Source organism: Podarcis filfolensis (assembly GCF_964270895.1).
Source record: "Podarcis filfolensis genome assembly, chromosome: 13".
In the NCBI taxonomy this organism is placed as follows: Eukaryota; Metazoa; Chordata; class Lepidosauria; order Squamata; family Lacertidae; genus Podarcis; species Podarcis filfolensis.
In genome coordinates, this window is record NC_139615.1 from 35,558,235 (window position 1) to 35,575,968 (window position 17,734).

The 17,734-nt window shown below is 45.7% G+C and overlaps 2 protein-coding genes across 8 annotated transcripts in view; both read right to left on the reverse strand.

The window, feature by feature from the left end:
* Window positions 1-12,249, reverse strand: part of HDAC5 (histone deacetylase 5) — a 117,100-nt gene extending 104,851 nt beyond the window's left edge. For 2 of the 7 annotated variants that reach the window (XM_083582506.1, XM_083582502.1), the window contains exons 1-2: window positions 11,945-12,246; window positions 1,302-1,521 (exon numbers count right to left, since the gene is read on the reverse strand). In XM_083582506.1, the coding sequence (XP_083438632.1) occupies window positions 1,302-1,323 (22 nt within the window). In that variant the 5' untranslated portion in view covers window positions 1,324-1,521; window positions 11,945-12,246. Of the gene's footprint in view, window positions 1-452; window positions 552-1,301; window positions 1,522-11,944 lie in introns of those variants that run through there. The other 5 variants (XM_083582505.1, XM_083582504.1, XM_083582501.1 and 2 more) reach the window with 4 other exon arrangements.
* LOC310747967 (uncharacterized protein) overlaps window positions 1-15,250 on the reverse strand; it is a 176,968-nt gene extending 161,718 nt beyond the window's left edge. Inside the window, exon 1 of the mRNA XM_083583440.1 lies at window positions 15,092-15,250. The gene's annotated coding sequence lies outside the window, so the exon portion shown is untranslated. The remainder of the gene's footprint in view (window positions 1-15,091) is intronic.
* Window positions 15,251-17,734: the final 2,484 nt, after the last annotated feature.

The following is a 17,734-nucleotide window of genomic DNA, read 5'->3' on the forward strand; positions in this document are numbered from 1 at the left end:
TAGTAAAACTCATGTTAAATTGCTGTTTTAGGGGTTGTTTTTAAAAGTCTGGAACGGATTAATTCGTTTTGTATTACTTTCTATGGGAAAGCATGCCTTGGTTTTGGAACGCTTTGGTTTTGGAACAGACTTCCGGAACGGATTAAGTTTGAGAACCAAGGTACCACTGTAGTAGTGTTTCCTCTGGGACAAGAGGAGATTTTAGTCGGTTCATAACATTCTCTCTCCAACATTCTCTCTTCCCAACATTCCACCACCATCTAGAATCACTGAAGGAGCATTCACACAAACAACTTCCCAGTAGTTTATGAACAGTTATGCCCCTACTGCTGTTTGATAAATCCTTACCAGCAAGGGATTGCTGTTGCAATTACTCCTAAAAGAGATGCACAAGCTAGTCACCAAGTAGAATATCGGCTGCACAACATATTTTGCAAGAACAGGACACCCACCAGATTTGGCTGTTGCCTTATGCCAAGAATGAAGTTCGCAGTGGCAGAATGGCGGTTGCACCAGTGGGCTGCCACAACCAGATAGCACTCTGTAAGTGTAACTTTATGTCCTCCGGATCAGAAACAGTTGAACAGAGTAGCCTTTCTGCCTTCCATATCATTGCACCACCCCTGCTTATTGTGCAGGATTATTGGACAACCACTATTCAGAGCCTGGGGACAAAGCAGAGAGGAACTGCAGTAGCTACTCCTCACTGCAGTGGAAAGGCAGACAGCACAATGTCAGCGAAGCACGCTGCTGCTGAATACCACTGCATAAAAAGACGAGTGCCAAAGCCCTTCTTAAGAAACAGGACCAAGATTGAGGATATGCAGATAGGGAGTTTGTAAAGTTCTCAGGAGTTATGTGGAACGAAGTAGCACATACGGCTGAGGTTTTCTCCCATTTCCAGGAATGTTGGGTCACCAGATGATTTCTCAGCGGCCAGGGTCAACATCCATGTCTGAATTGTAGGAAGTCTGTTTCCACCTCATTTCAAACCTTGCACCATCAAGAATTTGGTGCCTGAGTTTGCTTTCTCTCCTCTTCTTGTAAGTTGCTGCGGGAGCATTTTTGACAGAAGAGCAGGGTACAGTAGGCCAAAGTGTTCCATTTATTTCAAACGTGAGGGTGTCATACAGCAAAGAAGCCCTAAATACTGGCACTGGAGGCACCCCATGTCTTTAACATTCACTCTAAGCACAGTTGCAAAATCCCAGCAGGCAAATTCCATATGCCCCCCAAAAGCTATGAAGGGAACAGCACCACACCACTGCCCCACTCCTCCCATAACCCCTTGCCTTGCCTACCTGACTCATTCTTGGAGTTCATGTTGTCTGCGTTGGTAAGTGGCTCCTCGACGAAAGGTCAGGAAAGAGGAGGAAACAGCTGTTTTAGAGAGCTGAGCTAGGCCTACAGGAGAGCGCTCACGTAGGGGGTGGGGGCTGATGGCGGAGCTGGTCAGATGCCGTCCTGCCAACACTGCTGGGACATCTCTTGTGGCAAATGGGCAAATCCGTCTAGGGAACCCTAGGGCAAAAAGCAAAGCAAAGAACACCACACGTCAGTGAGAAGAGAAGGTGGCCAAGTAACAAGAGATGGCTGGCCAAGACCAAGCCGTTTTGCATTATGAGCAGCCTATAGAATCGGCCTACTATGACATAGCCAATTTCTGTTCCAATCAGCATTGTGTTTAGGCAGAGAAGCGCTGGGAGAAGAAAGTTGGCGCTACCCCACTCCAAGCTGTTCTGCTGTGGACCCCCAATGCCACAGTCAGTGTCCCTCTTTTTACACCTGCCATGGGAACCACCCTACAGTATGAGGAAACATCATACCTGAATTGTCCAAGAGACCATGAGTTCATTAACACTTTGATCACATGATGCACTTGTGAACTTTGTAATCTCCAGGCTATCTGCTCTGCATACGCCTAAGCTCTATGTCATGAACTCACTAATCAGCTGAGACCACTCCCTAGGGCAATCGATGAATCCATCTGCAGCTTACAGCTCTACCATCAGCCATTTTCCAGAACGTGGATAATTATTGTCGCCTTGCCTTGCCCAACAGGTCTGAAGCTTGGCAAGATTAAAGCTAGAGGGTGAGGATGCAGAAGTCAAGGTACAAGGGGAGGACTCTGCAATGCTGCATAGGGTTAGTCAGTGAAATGGCAACAGACTGAATATGGGGGCAGCAGCCCCCCACCCCAAAAAAGGAGAGAATTTAAAGACCAAACAAGGTGCAAAGTGTTAAATTTTGCACCTTGACAAATGTACAGTAACTGAGGATGTACAGTAACTGAGAAGAGGGAGGGAAGATTAATAGTTCGTCAACACAGTAGTCAGTATGTAAAGACTATTTGTTGCCATAAATAAAACACATGGACATGTAAAGCTCAAGATCATGAGGAAGAAGAAATATCAGGAAGGCGGAGGTGCAGGACTGGGTGAAGGACAAAAAGTCAGGGATATGTGGCTTGCTATCATCAACATCTGTGTCAAGGATGGAGAACCTGTGGCCCTCTAGACCAGTGGTTCTCAACCTGTGGGCCCCCAGATGTTGTTGGACTACAACTCCCATCATCCCTGAGCTCTGGCCTTGCTAGCTAGGGGTGATGGGAGTTGTAGTTCAACAACATCTGGGGAACCACAGGTTGAGAAAGGCTGCTCTAGGCAAGGGGTAGGCAAACTAAGGCCCGGGGGCCAGATCCAGCCTAATCGCCTTCTAAATCCGGTCTGGGAATCAGCATGTTTTTACATGAGTAGAATGTGTCCTTTTATTTAAAATGCATCTCTGGGTTATTTGTGGGGCATAGGAATTCGTTCTTTTTTCCCCCCTTCAAAATATAGTCCGGCCCGCCACAAGGTCTGAAGGGCAGTGGACCAGCCCCCTGCTGAAAAAGCTTACTGACCCCTGCTCTAGACATTACTGAACTGCAATTCCTATCATCCCCATCCAGCCTGGCCAATTGTCAGGGATGATGGCGGGAGTTCTCCTGCATCATCTGGAGGGTCACAGTTTCCTTATCCATGATGACGGAGGTACTGAAAGCCATATGATTGGATTTCACCTGCTCTCATTTCGTCTCATCGCTTATATCCTGCTTTTCCTTCCAAGGGAAACCCAAGGTAGCTAACAGAAGGCGCAAAATATCAGAATGAAAACTAATGTAACAAAACATAGCATGTATATCAAAATATAAAACAAGCCAGAGCCAAATTCATGTCAAAGGCATATCAACAAATACAATAAATGTACTAAATCTCCTTGGAAAAATAATTCAGTAAGAGTCTTCTTTCTAGCTTTAATGTCCTCACCCCCATATTCCCATACTTGGCGTCCTTGCGCAATAATAACTTCATCTCTGTGGTGTGATCCCATGTCACTGAAGAGTGCATTTGAATAGTCTACCAGTCATATGAGGGATTCCAATTATATGTGTCTTTCCCATCCAACCGTCATCCTACTCCTTGCTCTGCCAGCTGCCACACCTCCTTCAGGTAACGGAGAGTTGTCCTCCTAATGGTTCCTCAAAGCTTCATTTCCAAGGATGTTGGTTAAAATTTACTCGAGAGGAGATTGATTTCTGGTGCCTTCACAACCCATGTAGAGAAAATAAATAGGGGCTAATAATTAAACCCTGAGCGACCCTGAAGGAGAGGAGGAAAACCCAAGTCCAGTTCTCCCTTGAAGATGACACGTCCAACTCTGGGCTTCACTAATTCAGAGCGCAGAAAGTCTCTTGCCTGATTAAATACTCCTCAGCACAGAAAACTAGCATGTCAAGGAGTGTTATTCTAGCTATCTTCCTCTCCAACATGCTACTAGTTGTTTCCCAGGTCCACAGAAAGTTTTTTAAACAGAGAAGCATTCCAGCATATGAGCCCACAACTGCACTCCAAAGCTGAGCAGCCCTGGCATTGATCACCTTAGCATGGAGACCCTCAGCAAAAAAATGCTAAATAAAAATGGACAGGAGGCTCAACGGCGGGCTTTGGCTTCTTGTTAAGAATGAGGGAGATGGCAGCGTGTATGAATATGGGAATGGAAACAGAGCAGGGAGGGACACACTGTTGATCTGGTAGGTCAATAACTTGCCCAAGGGAAGCCTGCAGGCCAGACATGAGTCCAACAGCCCTCTGCCTACCTGCAATTCACAGTAACTGGAGGTAGAACAATGAAGGCAGAATGTAGTCCCTGTGGCTAGTAATCATTGGTGGCCTTGTCCTCTATGAATATGGCTAAAGCTCTTTTAAAGCCATCTAAGTTGTTGACCAGGGATGCGGGTGGCGCTGTGGGTTAAACCACAGAGCCTAGGACTTGCTGATCAGAAGGTCGGTGGTTTGAATCCCCATGACGGGGTGAGCTCCTGTTGCTCAGTCCCTGCTCCTGCCAACCCAGCAGTTTGAAAGCACGTCAAAGTGCAAGAAGATAAATAGGTACCACTCCGGCGGGAAGGTAAACAGCGTTTCCATGCACTGCTCTGGTTCGCCAGAAGCAGCTTAGTCATGCTGGCCACATGAACCGGAAGCTGTACGGCGGCTCCCTTGGCCAATAAAGCGAGATGAGCGCCGCAACCCCAGAGTCAGCCACAACTGGACCTAATGTTCAGGGGTCCCTTTACTTTTAAGTTGCTGACCAATTCTGCCTCTGAGATTCAGCTTTACTGGATTTCCACAAGTTTTAGTGATGTAAGAGAACAAGAAAAACTTTTCTCATAAACTGATGTCACCGCTTCCTTGCCTTCTCACTAAACTATAAAGTCCCAAACAATCTTTCCTCTTAAAGAGAGTCACTCCATCCCATGATAATTTGGTTTCCCTTTTCTGAACTTCTCCAGCTCTACAATGTCCTTTTTGAGAGGTGACCAAAGCCTGCAAGAGGCAACATTGGTTTCTCACAGTGATGGGAGTCTAGTGGATTCCCTCTTGGACATGGAAGCTGGGGAAATTCCACACCATGCCAAGACCAAATTATACTGAAAATCCAAAGTGACCCGGAGTTCCATTGATCCTTGCATGTGTGAAAATGCAACCCAGGGCACTTTGTAAGCAAAAAGGATTTAAGAAATATTGCAGTATGGGGAAGCAGCTCTTCACATCCCTGAAACCTCTACACCCAAGCAAACCTCATACATTTCCAACAGAATATATGTTAAGCCATTACTAAATTTGGCACGATACGCACTTTCTGGGCTAAACAGTGGCGAAGTAAAGGGGTGAGAGATGGATAACTCTCCCCACTCTTGAATGCCGTTTCCCTCTCTACAACACAAATGCATGCAACAGAAGACAGATGGTCTTTCTGTTTTCCTTTAATGAAAAACCACTTTAGGAGAGAGTGATTGAGGGCCAAATCAGATGTGACATGAGAGATCTTCCATGTGCTGAATGGTTTGGCCCTGAGAGCAGAGAAGCAGGAGGAAGGGTCTATTCAGTGGGGGAAAGGATAGGCGAGGAAGAAGGCGAGTCTCTCCCTCCCTCAAATGTTTCATGGTCTTCTCAATCAGCCCTTCCCAAATCAGGGAGGGACAACTACTCAGAGAGCACCTGGCTTGAATGCAGAAGGTCCACAGGTTCAATCCCTGGCATCTCCAAGTAGCAAGTGCCCAAGATCCTGGAGAGCAAGCGCGAGAAGACCAGTGTTTTCCAAACTTGGGTCTCCAACTGTTTTTGGACTACAATTCCCATCATCCCTGACCACAGGTCCTGCCAGCTAGGAATGGTGAGAGTTGTAGTCCCAAAACAGCTGGCGACCCAAGTTTGGGAAACCCTGTACTAGACAATACTGAGCTACATGGGAAAATAGCCTGACTTGATATAAGTCAGCTTCCTCTGCTCCACAAAACTTTTCATTGGGAAAAAAAGAACTGCCAGGCTACCATTACGTAGGGAACATGTAGCTCATCCCTGAGGTCCTCTTTAGCAGCAGCCTAATGACATTAATTTAGCCGAAGAGAATACAGCAGTTGCTTCTTCTGCCATAGGGAATTAAGAGTTTCACAATTCAGCTCTGACCCATGCTCATCCTGGCGAGAGCAGTGGAGATTTATGCCTCAGTTGTCTCTTGACTTATCTGAATGAAGTTGGGACCAAGGGCTCGGAATCTGATCTGAGCTTTCTCTCTGCTGGGAGTAGCAGAAATTGCATCCTATGATCCCTATTCAATCAGGGCTGGCAGGTTGTTGGGAACTTTTTAAACTATAAGGAAAAAAGCATTGAGATGGTGCCAGGTTTCCTTGGTGAGGGTATTCCTGGTTACTATTGCTCTGTATTTGTGTTGCAGTAACCGGCTTCAGAAGCAATGCTATTGGTCCGATCTGCCAATACGTGCTTGGCAGAACACACACCAAGCAACATGGGCCACAAATGCTCGCCAGTGACCACAACATCTATTGAACAGGCAAGGGCAAGGCAGGAAAAAGGCAAGAGATCACCCCCATGGTGGCACTTGGCTTTGGTGGTCCTAAGAAAGCAACAACATTCTTGCCACTGTCAAGCGTCTCTGAAAGTTCAGCCCAATGTCAAAGACACAAACCTAATCCTTTCATGACTCCATTTATCTGTATATTTAAAAATATTTCTACACCACTTGATTACAGCAGTGTTATATATAAGCTAGGTGCCAAATGGCTCCTTAAACCAGGGTTACAGTCGCCAAAACAGAATGTCTAGTTGCCATTTTGGCACTAGACGGCTCAAATGTCATACTTTTCAATATGACTTTCTTGGTTCCTGAAATTCATTCTGATTGTGCAGATAAAATATAACTGACATAATTCTAAAGGATGTGTTGTTAAGTGTGCGAAAACAGATCCAATGATCCCCAGGCATGCACACCTCCAGAGATGATGGAGACGTCAGGCACTATCCTGGCACTCTGGCATCTTCACTTGGTCACAAGTGGCCAATAGCCAGGTGCAAAATTAATTCTATTTTGATTTTCTGTCTTTTCAAGCTTGTTATATATATCTATATATCTATATTTGTAATTGTTTGATCTTTTTGTCATGGATTGTGTTTAATTCTTTCATTACTGCAGTTGTTTCTGTTAAAGAGTCAAACCTCATTTTACATTCCATCAGTTTAGTTTCCATTGGAAGCATTGGTTCTTTCCAATTATTTTTAATCAGCTCCTTTATGGCTTCTTGCTCTGCTGCCAACACTTCTCTTAAGATATTGTTACCATTTTCTTTCTCCGAGGAAGGTGCCCCTTTTGAGGGTGGGCCATCTTGAATGCAGCCTGCATTACTGTCCTTGTTGAAGTGAGCCTTCAGTCTTGGGGCAGGAAGAATTGAGTGAGGTCTTTTATTTTCAGCTTTTCTGAATCCTTGTGCATTCCCCTCACCTTTCTTCAAACGGCTTTTGCTCCAAGCAGTTTCTCTAGGCCTTGGAGTACAGAGGTTCTTGAACAATGCACTGAGTGAACTAAGAACAGGAAGTTTGAGTCTAGGCAGCAAGTAGATCGAAAAAGCCTCACCAGCTTGGATGGCAAAATTGGATGGATTTAACATTTATTTACAGTTAGTAGTGTGGTACGAGTTATACAAAAGTATTTACCTCACTCTTCACCCAAGTATCAGAATAAAAGAAATGGAGGAGGGAGACCCTGGCAAAGCAGATAATTTGGGAAATGCCCATAGCTCAGAGATGGACCATGCAGGAGCAGTGTTAGAAACTCACGATATATAAGCTAGGTGCCAAACGGCTCCTTACGCCGAGGTTACAGCTGCAAAAACAGAATGTTTTAACCTTTAAAGCCTATACGGCCTAGGACCCTCGTACCTATGGGACCGCCTCTCCTGGTATGTCCCACAGAGGACCTTACGGTCTTCAAACAAAAACATCTTGGAGGTCCCGGGCAACAGAGAGGTTAGGCTTGCCTCGACCAGAGCCAGGGCTTTTTCGGCCATGGCTCCGATCTGGTGGAACGCTCTGTCACAAGAGACTAGGGCCCTGCGGGACTTGACATCTTTCCGCAGGGCCTGCAAGACAGAGCTGTTCCACCAGGCCTTTGGCCAGGGCGCAGCCTGACTCCCTCCTCTGGCAATCCTCACAGAACTCTAGCCCAATGGTTGCCATTAATCTGATTTGAATTGATTTTATAATGAAATGATTTTAGAATGTTGTATCATTTTAATGTTGTTAGCCACTCTGAGCCCGGCTTTGGCTGGGGAGGGCGGGATATAAATAAAAATTTATTATTATTATTATTATTAATGTCTAGTTGCCGTTTTGGGGCAAGACAGCTCCAATGTCTTATTTTCCAAATGTTGGACTGACTGTGATTGATTCTCAGTTTAACATCCAGCTAGTTCAGATGACAACCTTGAGCTAGGTTAAGAGCTTTGAGAACTTAAAAGAAGAAAAGTCGCTTGATCCAAGGACAGTCCACATATATATTGGCCTGTTCCAAATTCTTTTCCTTAATGGCGACTGCTCCTGCTCAGGCTGCACAGAAAAAGCATTTTGGTTCCAGATATTCATCCCGATTATGCAGATAAAATACAATTGACAGAATTCTGGAGGATGTGGTATTAGTGTGTGAAAACAGTGCAGATCCAATGATCTCCAGGCATGCACCTCCAGATGGTGGAGATGTTTTTGCGGTTAGGTGCCAAGATTGTGGGAATCACCCTTCACTAGGGTATAGGAAGGGCAGCAGGAACATCTCCTGCCTACCAACTGAGCCTGTCAAGTCATATACCAAATCCAGATTGTGGAAGGCAGGTAAGGAAATATCCTGGTCAGAGCTCACATCTCTCTCTGAGAAATGTACACAGCTCTGGAGGCAAAAAGGTATTTCACCCAGAGTTTTAGTTTGGGGCAATTTTCATCCTAATCTCTGCAAGTAAAAGAGTTGAGCATTTGTTCTTCTGGAATGTTGAGAAGGCAATTAAAAGCAAGATTTTGATATTGGAACAGGCAGCTAGAACCAAAGGGCTACTGGATCACAGGCATGGAAAATAACAAGTGCACATCTTGTTGTAGGCTCAAAGCACTTCACACATTATCTTAGTAATCCTGTTCAACAGCTTTGTAACAGTCAGTATTGTTTTCTACATATTACAGATGGTCAGGCTGGGGGGGGGAGAGCCACTGAGGTTGAAAAATATTGATTTGCCTAAGGTTACCCAGAGAGTTCACGGTGAACCAGGTATTTCCTGCCCAACTGCTTACTCTCTTCACAACCGCACAACACACAGAAAGCAGGGCAAACTAGACACACCAATTCGCAGCAGAGGCACTCACATAGCCAAAACCATTGAATGCCACAGACAGAGAGAGCAAGGTGCCTGCAAAGAAAGGAACTCCAGATGGCTCATGAAAGAGGATACGAGAAGGCCAAAAAGACCCACAAACCCAAGAGGATCTCTCATCAGTTTGACCGGGGTGAAAATTTTGCCGAGGCACATTTTGCAAGGCAGGGTCTATAACTCAACCACTAAAACCAGATTCCAGGCAAGTGTTCCAGACGCAAAAGGCAAGAGCTACGCGGAGCTGAGGCGAGTCACATGCATCCCTCTATTACATTCTGCAGGCAACTCATGTCTGTCAGCTCCAGTCCAAACAAAACAGTCCTATACCTGAAAGAATAACATGGCAAAAGGCTAAGCAGGAGTTTGGCCTCAGGGATCAAGTTCCTGCTTGTTCCTTCTCAGCATAAATTCTCCCATGCTCCGCTTCCCCCCCAGAATCTTAAGTGTTAGAAAGCAGCTGAACAGGCACAGTGGGAAACTATAACTGGACCAAGGCATGGCATTAAATACGAGTTCAGAAAGCAGTGTGCAAAGTGGTTTGTAGAACTTTTTCATCACATGGACACGAAGACCATGTGATTGAAAGCTAGCAAATGTCACTTTTTAAAGGTTAAGGAAAGTCCAGTTGCATAGTGGACTAAGGACAAGTCATGCATGCAAGTCATGCAACAGCTTGCCCATTACAATAATCTAATATCCAGCCTGCAAAAAAAACCCCTTAAAATCTGGCTAGAAGGGCATAATAACATTTTTTGGAAAAGAAACTAATTGCAGAGCCCTGCTCTCTTTTAGCTCCCCCAGATCTACAGATGCTGCTTCAGGCTGAGGTACTCCTTTGCCACCCCACAACTTTGCTTGCACCCTCCAGTATCAGAGTCTCCCTGTCAGATATATTATTTCCATTTCACTTAAGAGGCAGGCAGAACTTCTGGAAACTAGCTTCGCTATCTGCACTCTGAATCTGTTATCACCAATTATTGCTGCTAGAAACGCTTATCTTAAGCTGTGCATGGCATTTTCACAGACCAAACTTTTTGCGTTTCACGGCCATTTGGGCCCATTCTTCCTCTCCCTTCTCATGCACTGCACACACAAACGTATACACGCCTGCTAAGTGAGTTTAACACATCTGATCAAATGCACTCTAGTCCATCGAATTATAATAGGTCTGTTTGGTGCCACAAGACACTACTGCATTTGCTGCACCCAACAAAACACAGCACCCCTTCTGGAAGTTATCTGCTCCCCATTCATCAAGTCTCACTGACTGACAATGTACAAGCACGCTGCAGCTGCAACCAGAGCCCGTATCCCATGCTCTATAGAAGCTTTGGCAAGGTGATGTCAAGTAAGGATTCATTGTTAAAATAGCAAATACTACAATGGAGGGTTTTTTTATTTGTTCTTTAACAAAATCTCACACATGTCCTCTCTCTCTCTCTCTCTCTCACACACACACACACACACAAAACCAAGTTTAATAATTCTAGGTTATTCACAAGCAGAATTACATCAATAAAAAAAAATTCTTTGCACACTCGATCTCCACATCACCAAGTCCTTGCTACTGCCACAAATGTCAGAGACCTGGCACCACCGGAGAACCCACCCCATCCTCAAACAGAGCAAGGGATGGTTATCTAACTAAATTGGTATATCAAGCCATAATATGGGTCGGTGGGTTGATTTAATTTAATTTTAAAATCTTGCTTGCTGTTGCTTTGGCAACCAAACTTAAGCTTCACAAGGCAGTTTAGGGCACAGAATAACACACACACATCTACAGGAGGAAAAGGGCTCTGGAAACAGGAAAAGAACCCCACCAAAAAGCATAGGAGCCAACTCCTAGGGGCCAATAAAAATATTTGAGGGGACCCCCCCCCAAAAAAAAGAGTTGATGGGCATTGTCATTCAAATGGTGTGTGTAATTGATTATGTAGGACGGGGCTTACCTGAGGTCCCCAATATATTATTCAACTCAGCACTCCTGGCACCAAGACACTGGGAAAATGCACCATTTGATTTATTTTTGGCACGTGTATGTGTGTGAATAATGACACACAAGATTAATCTGCGCCCTGCATCCTCAGACTTCACCCTCTTGTCTCCCAGATCCTCCATCTGAAAGTCCACCCTCCAACATCAAAAACAAAAAAGGAGATTGCTGAAAGATCCCACACAGGGTTGAAAAGCCTGCGATCGTTGCAGGCTTATAACTGTACCCCCCACGTAGATACAAAGACACACACACACATTCATACTTTTCAATGACAGAGCAAGAGGGAACGGGAGTGGCTTGCCGAGAAAACACCCCAACTCCACCCTGGACCGGGTGCCACACACATTTCTCATGGCTCCCTTGCCCAAGATCCGCTAGCCACCCGCAACTCCCCCCCCCCACACACATACAAGCAACCCACGCATCAGCCCCCCGTCTAGCTGAGGCACTTTCCTCTCAGTCCCAACTTCAGCGGGGCGGGAGGAAGACCCTCAGCCGCAGCCCCACACCGTCCCAGAAGCGCCTCGCTCAGCCAGGCTTGCAGCGCCCCACAGCTTCTCCCGCCTGGCTCCCCACTGCAGCTCCCCAGACCTTGCAAAACCTGCAGGGCGCCCCCCCCCGAGCGGGAGGAGGGAGGAAAGGCGCCGGGAGGAGCCCCTCCAAGCTCATGCCGCTTGCTGGTCCTTCCCTTTTACCTGCAAGAAGATCGGGAAAATGGCGCGCTGCTGCTGCTGCTTTTCCTTGCAGATGTTCCTGCAGGATGGAAAGCTGCAATTACCGGGCCCAGCCTGCCCTGGGATGGATGTCTCTTTTCTCTTTCCCACCCCGCCACCCTTCCAAGGGAAACTAGAACCGGCTGTCCCGGCCACTGCAGCCCTTCATAACCACAGCCACCTCCTCCTTTTCCTCTTCTCCTCCATCTTTGCAGCTGGCTTCGCTCGCCCTGTGCGCCGCCGCCGCCGCCAAACACTAACAACAACATTCGGTGACGTCATTCGCCGTCACGTGACGGGCCCACCGCTCTATAAATAGCCTTTGCTCTCCCTCGCTTGCTTAAGTCCGCGAGGGGCAAGGCCCAGCGGAGGGAGGGAGGGGAAGGCGGAGCGGCTCAGTCCTGCCTGGTGTTAAAGGGCCCGCAGGAACAAGGCAGGGAAAAGAAGAGCTGCTTTTTTCCCCCCCTCAGCAGCCTCCTGCTGCTGCTGCTGCTGCGTGGGGACCATAATAAGCGTGCCTTCCGGCAGTTTCAACACATGAAACGAAGGACATGCTGCAGGACCGGCCCAAGACATTTTGCCGCCTGAGGCGCCGCAGCTGGTGGAGCCGCTCGGCAGCATTTGAGAGCAGGCGGGTTATATTGGGCACCTGAGGCAGTGCCGGATTTAGGGCACCAAGCCAAGAGGGCACAAAATATAATTAATAATAATAATAATACCACCATATATTTTCTGTATACAGAGGAACCTCAGTTAATAATAATAATAATAATAATAATAATATTTTATTTATTCCCCAGCCACTCTGGGCAGCTTCCAAAAAAAATATTAAAATACTGTAATACGTCAAACATTAAAAGCTTCCCTAAACAGGGCTGCCTTCAGATGTCTTCTAAAAGTCTGGTAGTCATTGTTCTCTTTGACATCTGGTGGGAGGGCGTTCCACAGGGCGGGTGCCACTACCGAGAAGGCCCTCTTCCTGGTTCCCTGTAACTTGGCTTCTTGCAGTGAGGGAACCGCCAGAAGGCCCTCGGAGCTGGACCTCAGTGTCCAGGCAGAATGACGGGGGTGGAAACGCTCCTTCAGATATACTGGGCCGAGGCCGTTTTCGAACTTAATCCATTCCAGAAGACTGTTCAGCTTCTGAAAGGTTAGAAAACCGAGAATCAATGGGCTGGCTGCAGTCAGTGGGGGGAATAAAAAACATAGCTCAGAAGTTGTTCGGCTTCTGAAAATCGTTTGAAAACCGGAGCAGCTAGATCCAGGTTTTCGGCGTTTGGGAGCTGAAACATTCCAAAATGGAGATGTTCGGGAACCAAGGTTTGACTGTATAAGACACCCCCTATTTTTTTGAACCCAAAATTAATAAATCAATATTTTAAACATCAAAAAGAAAAACTTTGAGATTCTGTTGTGGGTGAGCCTAGGAACCAGAGCCTAGGCCACCCGCACCAGAGCCCGAATCCCTGTCCGTGTATAAGACGACCCCAATTTTTTGACTGAATTTTAAAAGCAAAAAAACATCGTCCTACACTCAGAAAAAAAAGGTAAGAAGTATCACAGTGGTGCTTTTCTTCTAGTAAAAAAGGCGCTGGTACTTGGTACTCTTGAGTATCCCCTGAAAAAAAGCACTGATAATACTAATGTATGAGGTACTATGGGAGAGGTAGTACCTGTGGAGCGGAAAACATTGTGCTATTTCCGGAGTAGTTTCTCCACCTTTGGTCCCCACCCGGCACTCGGCTCTCCCCTGTGACTCCTAGAAGCTGTCAGCATGCGACAGCCGCTACACCCCGAGAACAGCTTCATCCCTCGGTTGAAGCGAAGGACTTCCCCTGCATGCGAAGGCAGGTTCTGGCAGATTTAGCCATCAAGACCAATAGTGGGTCCAACAATCTGCACATAGTGTAAAGGGGAGTGAGGGGCAAGTGGGGCTCATCAACCTGGGAAGGGAGCCCATATAGGAGTAGGAAAACTGGTTCTAAACCTTTGCTGCTTTGTGGGATTGCTTCAGCAGAAGAACATGCTAAGGAGTTGTTGGCATCCGTCTGTCTCAAGAGACAATGGAGTGCACCTCTGTGTTAGTAGCACCAAAGTGACTTCCCTGGGGTGCAAGCCTAGGTGGTGTGTATGAAGGTCCTGGGCTGCCCAGAAAACAATACCCCCCCCCCTTCTTGGCTTGCTGATGCGGTCCAAAGGAAAGCAGAGCAAGACGTTTCCCGGAAGGAGGCATACAAGGCTCCATCCAACCATATTAGAGTCTCCACACTGGATTTGTGTAGGGTTTACTCCTTAGTATTATCTTCTCCTGAAGACGTCCCACAAGGCAGCAGAGGTTTAGGGTTAGAGATGAGCTACCTTCTCAGGTTGACAAGCCCTATCTGCCCCTCACTTCCCTCTACTACACTTATTTTACTGTTCTTATAACATGTGTTCTGTTTTTACTGTGTATACCGCTTCAATGCACCTTATGCCATGAAACAGTCTATAAATTTGAAGGAGGAAGAATACCAGTATGTCAACACTATAGCATTTATGGAATTTTAAAATGCCAGGCAGTTCCCAGGCCCATGGCTGGCATAATTGTTTTTTTTTTTCTAGCCTTTGCACAAGGATGGCAAATGCCAACACCAGCCCGCCATTATCACACATAGCTTGACTTCCACCGCAAAGAATGTGTTTGTTCTTTAAAGTTAAAAATACAATAGGGGGGAAAACAGTGGTTGTTTAATGTTGGACCACCCATTCAAAATACACCCACCAACTAGTTCGAGAGATGAAAGGTGCTAAAGGGCCTTAGTGACAATGCACAAATTTAAGACCAGAAGTCCTAAGGAGGGAGACAAGTTATGAAGAATGGCAACTTGACCACCGACAGCTTAACGTAATTTTACCAAGACGTTCTCAAAAGGCAAAATGGAGAGACAGTGATTTATCAGGAACAGGTACCAGAAAGTAGGAACAATGGAAGCTGCCGTATACTGAATCAGATAATTGGACCATCTACCTCAGCATTGTCTAGCTGCTCTCTAGGGTTTGAGGCAGGGGACATTCATAACCTTACTTGGACACTCAAGAGCAGGGGTAGGCAACCTAAGGCCCGTGGGCCGGATGCGGCCCAATCACCACCTCAGTCTGGCCCGCGGACAGTCCAGGAATCAGCCTGTTTTTACATTAGTAGAATGTGTCCTTTTATTGAAAATGCATCTCTGGGTTATTTGTGAGGCCTGCCTGGTGCTTTTACATGAGTAGGATGTGTGCTTTTATTTAAAATGCATCTCTGGTTTATTTGTGGGGCATAGGAATTCATTCGTTTCCCCCCAAAAAATATACTCTGGCCCACCACATGGTCTGAGGGACGGTGGACCGGCCCACGGCTAAAAAGGTTGCTGACCCCTGCTCAAGAGCATAAAAGATGCCTGCAGTTATACTGTATTGTGTATTAATGCAACACTGGAGTCATAGGCTGCAACAGCCAAGGGAAAGAGAGTTGTGGAATCAATTGTTGCTGGATTGTGTGTGTATGGCTGTGATTACTTACACACACACACACACACACACACACACACACACGTAATTTATGCTCAGTCAGAAGAGCATGAGACTCTTAATCTCAGGGTCACGGATTTGAGTTCCACATTGGGCAAGAAATTCCTGTAATGCAGGGGGTTGGACTAGATGACCCTTGTGGTCCTTTCCAACTCTACAATTCTGAGATTCTATTAGCTGGAAGCACATTGCACTGCCTGACCCACCCCCCAAAAATGTGGTTTTAAAATTGATACTCCAATTTTTTGCATTTGGGGGCTTCATATCCCTGCCCAAGGCTCCCACTTGACCTGACCCCATAGCAGCAGGGAGCAAATCTATCAGTGGTATGCCAGTTTCTCACATATAACTTTTCATAGCTCACACAGACTTTAAAAGATTACCGTACAAGAAGCTGGCCAGGGTGTGTTAAAACTATGCTGTTCAACAGGACTTTACCAAAGTGGGGCACTTTTGAGTTAACTAACATAGGAACAAGTTGTAAAGCAGCTTGGGCCAGAAGATTATCTAAATTTTCAAAAACAGCTACTGAGCCAAGGCATCCCCCTGCAAATCATAATCTTTAGAACATACTGTGCTTCAGATAAACCAGTAAAGGTATTTCCTTGTCAAATCCATGATTGGAAACACATTCAAAAATCACTGAATACATACAGTGACCAAATGTTAGGCCCCCGCATCTGCACTGTACCTTTAAAGCAGTATCATTCCACTTTAAAAAGCCATGGCTTACCCCAAAGAATCCTGGGAACTGTAGTTGGTTGCTGAGAATTGTTTGGAGACCACTCCTAATTCCCCTCAGAGAGTTACAATACCCCGTTTCCTGGGAAGAGGGGTAGATTATTAAACAACTCTGGAAATTTTAGCTGTGCAAAGGGGATAGAGGGTCTTATAACAACCCAACAACAAACTACAGTTCCCAGGATTCTTTGTTGGGAAAGCCATAGCTGTTTACAGCGGTGTGATACCGCTTTAAATGCACAGTGCCTAAGACTCCTGTTTTCAGGCACAAATTTTGAATTACATAGGCACACCCCTGTGTTAATGCTATCCCAAAGCAAGCAGTCATCATCATAGGGGCTTGCCTATGGGTGTGTTTTACAGGTAGCAAATAGCCTTAAATTTCCATGTAGTTGAGACTTACTGTGAAGTGTGGGAATTAAACACCTAGTTACTCATCAGACATAGAGAGACGAATTGCAGATTATAAAGCCCTCTGCAGGCACTTACATAATAGCTGAATTATGTTGTCCTCCTCCTTCTTCTCTACCCCAATCCAATGGAGAGGTCATCACACCCAAAGGCCCATGAAAACCAGTGGACTAGGCCTCCTCAACTCTGCATCGGACCAGGCCATTTAAAAAGTCATCTATTATCTTTCATGCTCGTGAGCGTCAACCAAGTTTGGTATGAGAATGGCAAAAAGAATTGTGTTAAAGAAGAAATACAGAGGTCAGCCACTAAAAAGAAGAAAAGAGTGTATAGCATAGCAGAAGCAGTGCAAGGTGAACTAAGAATTGTACCAAAGGTGACAGAAGGAAAATACGAGCTCATAATTTTAAAGGTGTGTAGAAAAGACGCCTGCCTTTGCACATATGTCTTGTTCTGCATGGAGAAACAATTAAAATGTACAAGGAGAAAACCATAAATGGTGCACATACACATTTTAAAGGGCCAGGTCTTCTGTTTCAGGCTATACAGATGTAGGCCTTATTCTGTCCCAATGTTTCTCCCATACACATTGCAGAGAAAGCTGGCAATTCAAGCGCACAGGAACCATTCACATTATATTGACATTTGAAGTGCTCTTTTTGCATCCAAATTCGATATGAATTGGTCTGGAGTAGAGATTCAAAACTCGCAATTCCCACAACCGCTCTAAGTCAATACCCGTTTCTTGTTCTTTTACAGTAGAATTGGGTTTGGGTAGATCCTGTCTTCAGTGCCTGAATGTATGAAGGCAGGAATATATGGATAAACACTGTTCAAAAAAGAATATGCCGATATGCTTAGACTAAAGGAGTAAAGTGGAAAAGAAAGCATTAATAAGTGATGTTATAAAGAGATTAAAATTTAAAACCTAAAAGATTGCAATGTTTGTACCAAATTTAAAATATATGGAAGCCGAGGTGTGGTGGAGGGAAGCCGTGGGGTGTGGTGAGGGGAAGTCACAAGGGTGGGAAGGATATTTGTGTAAATAGCAGTTTATTTAGGTGTGTCTAT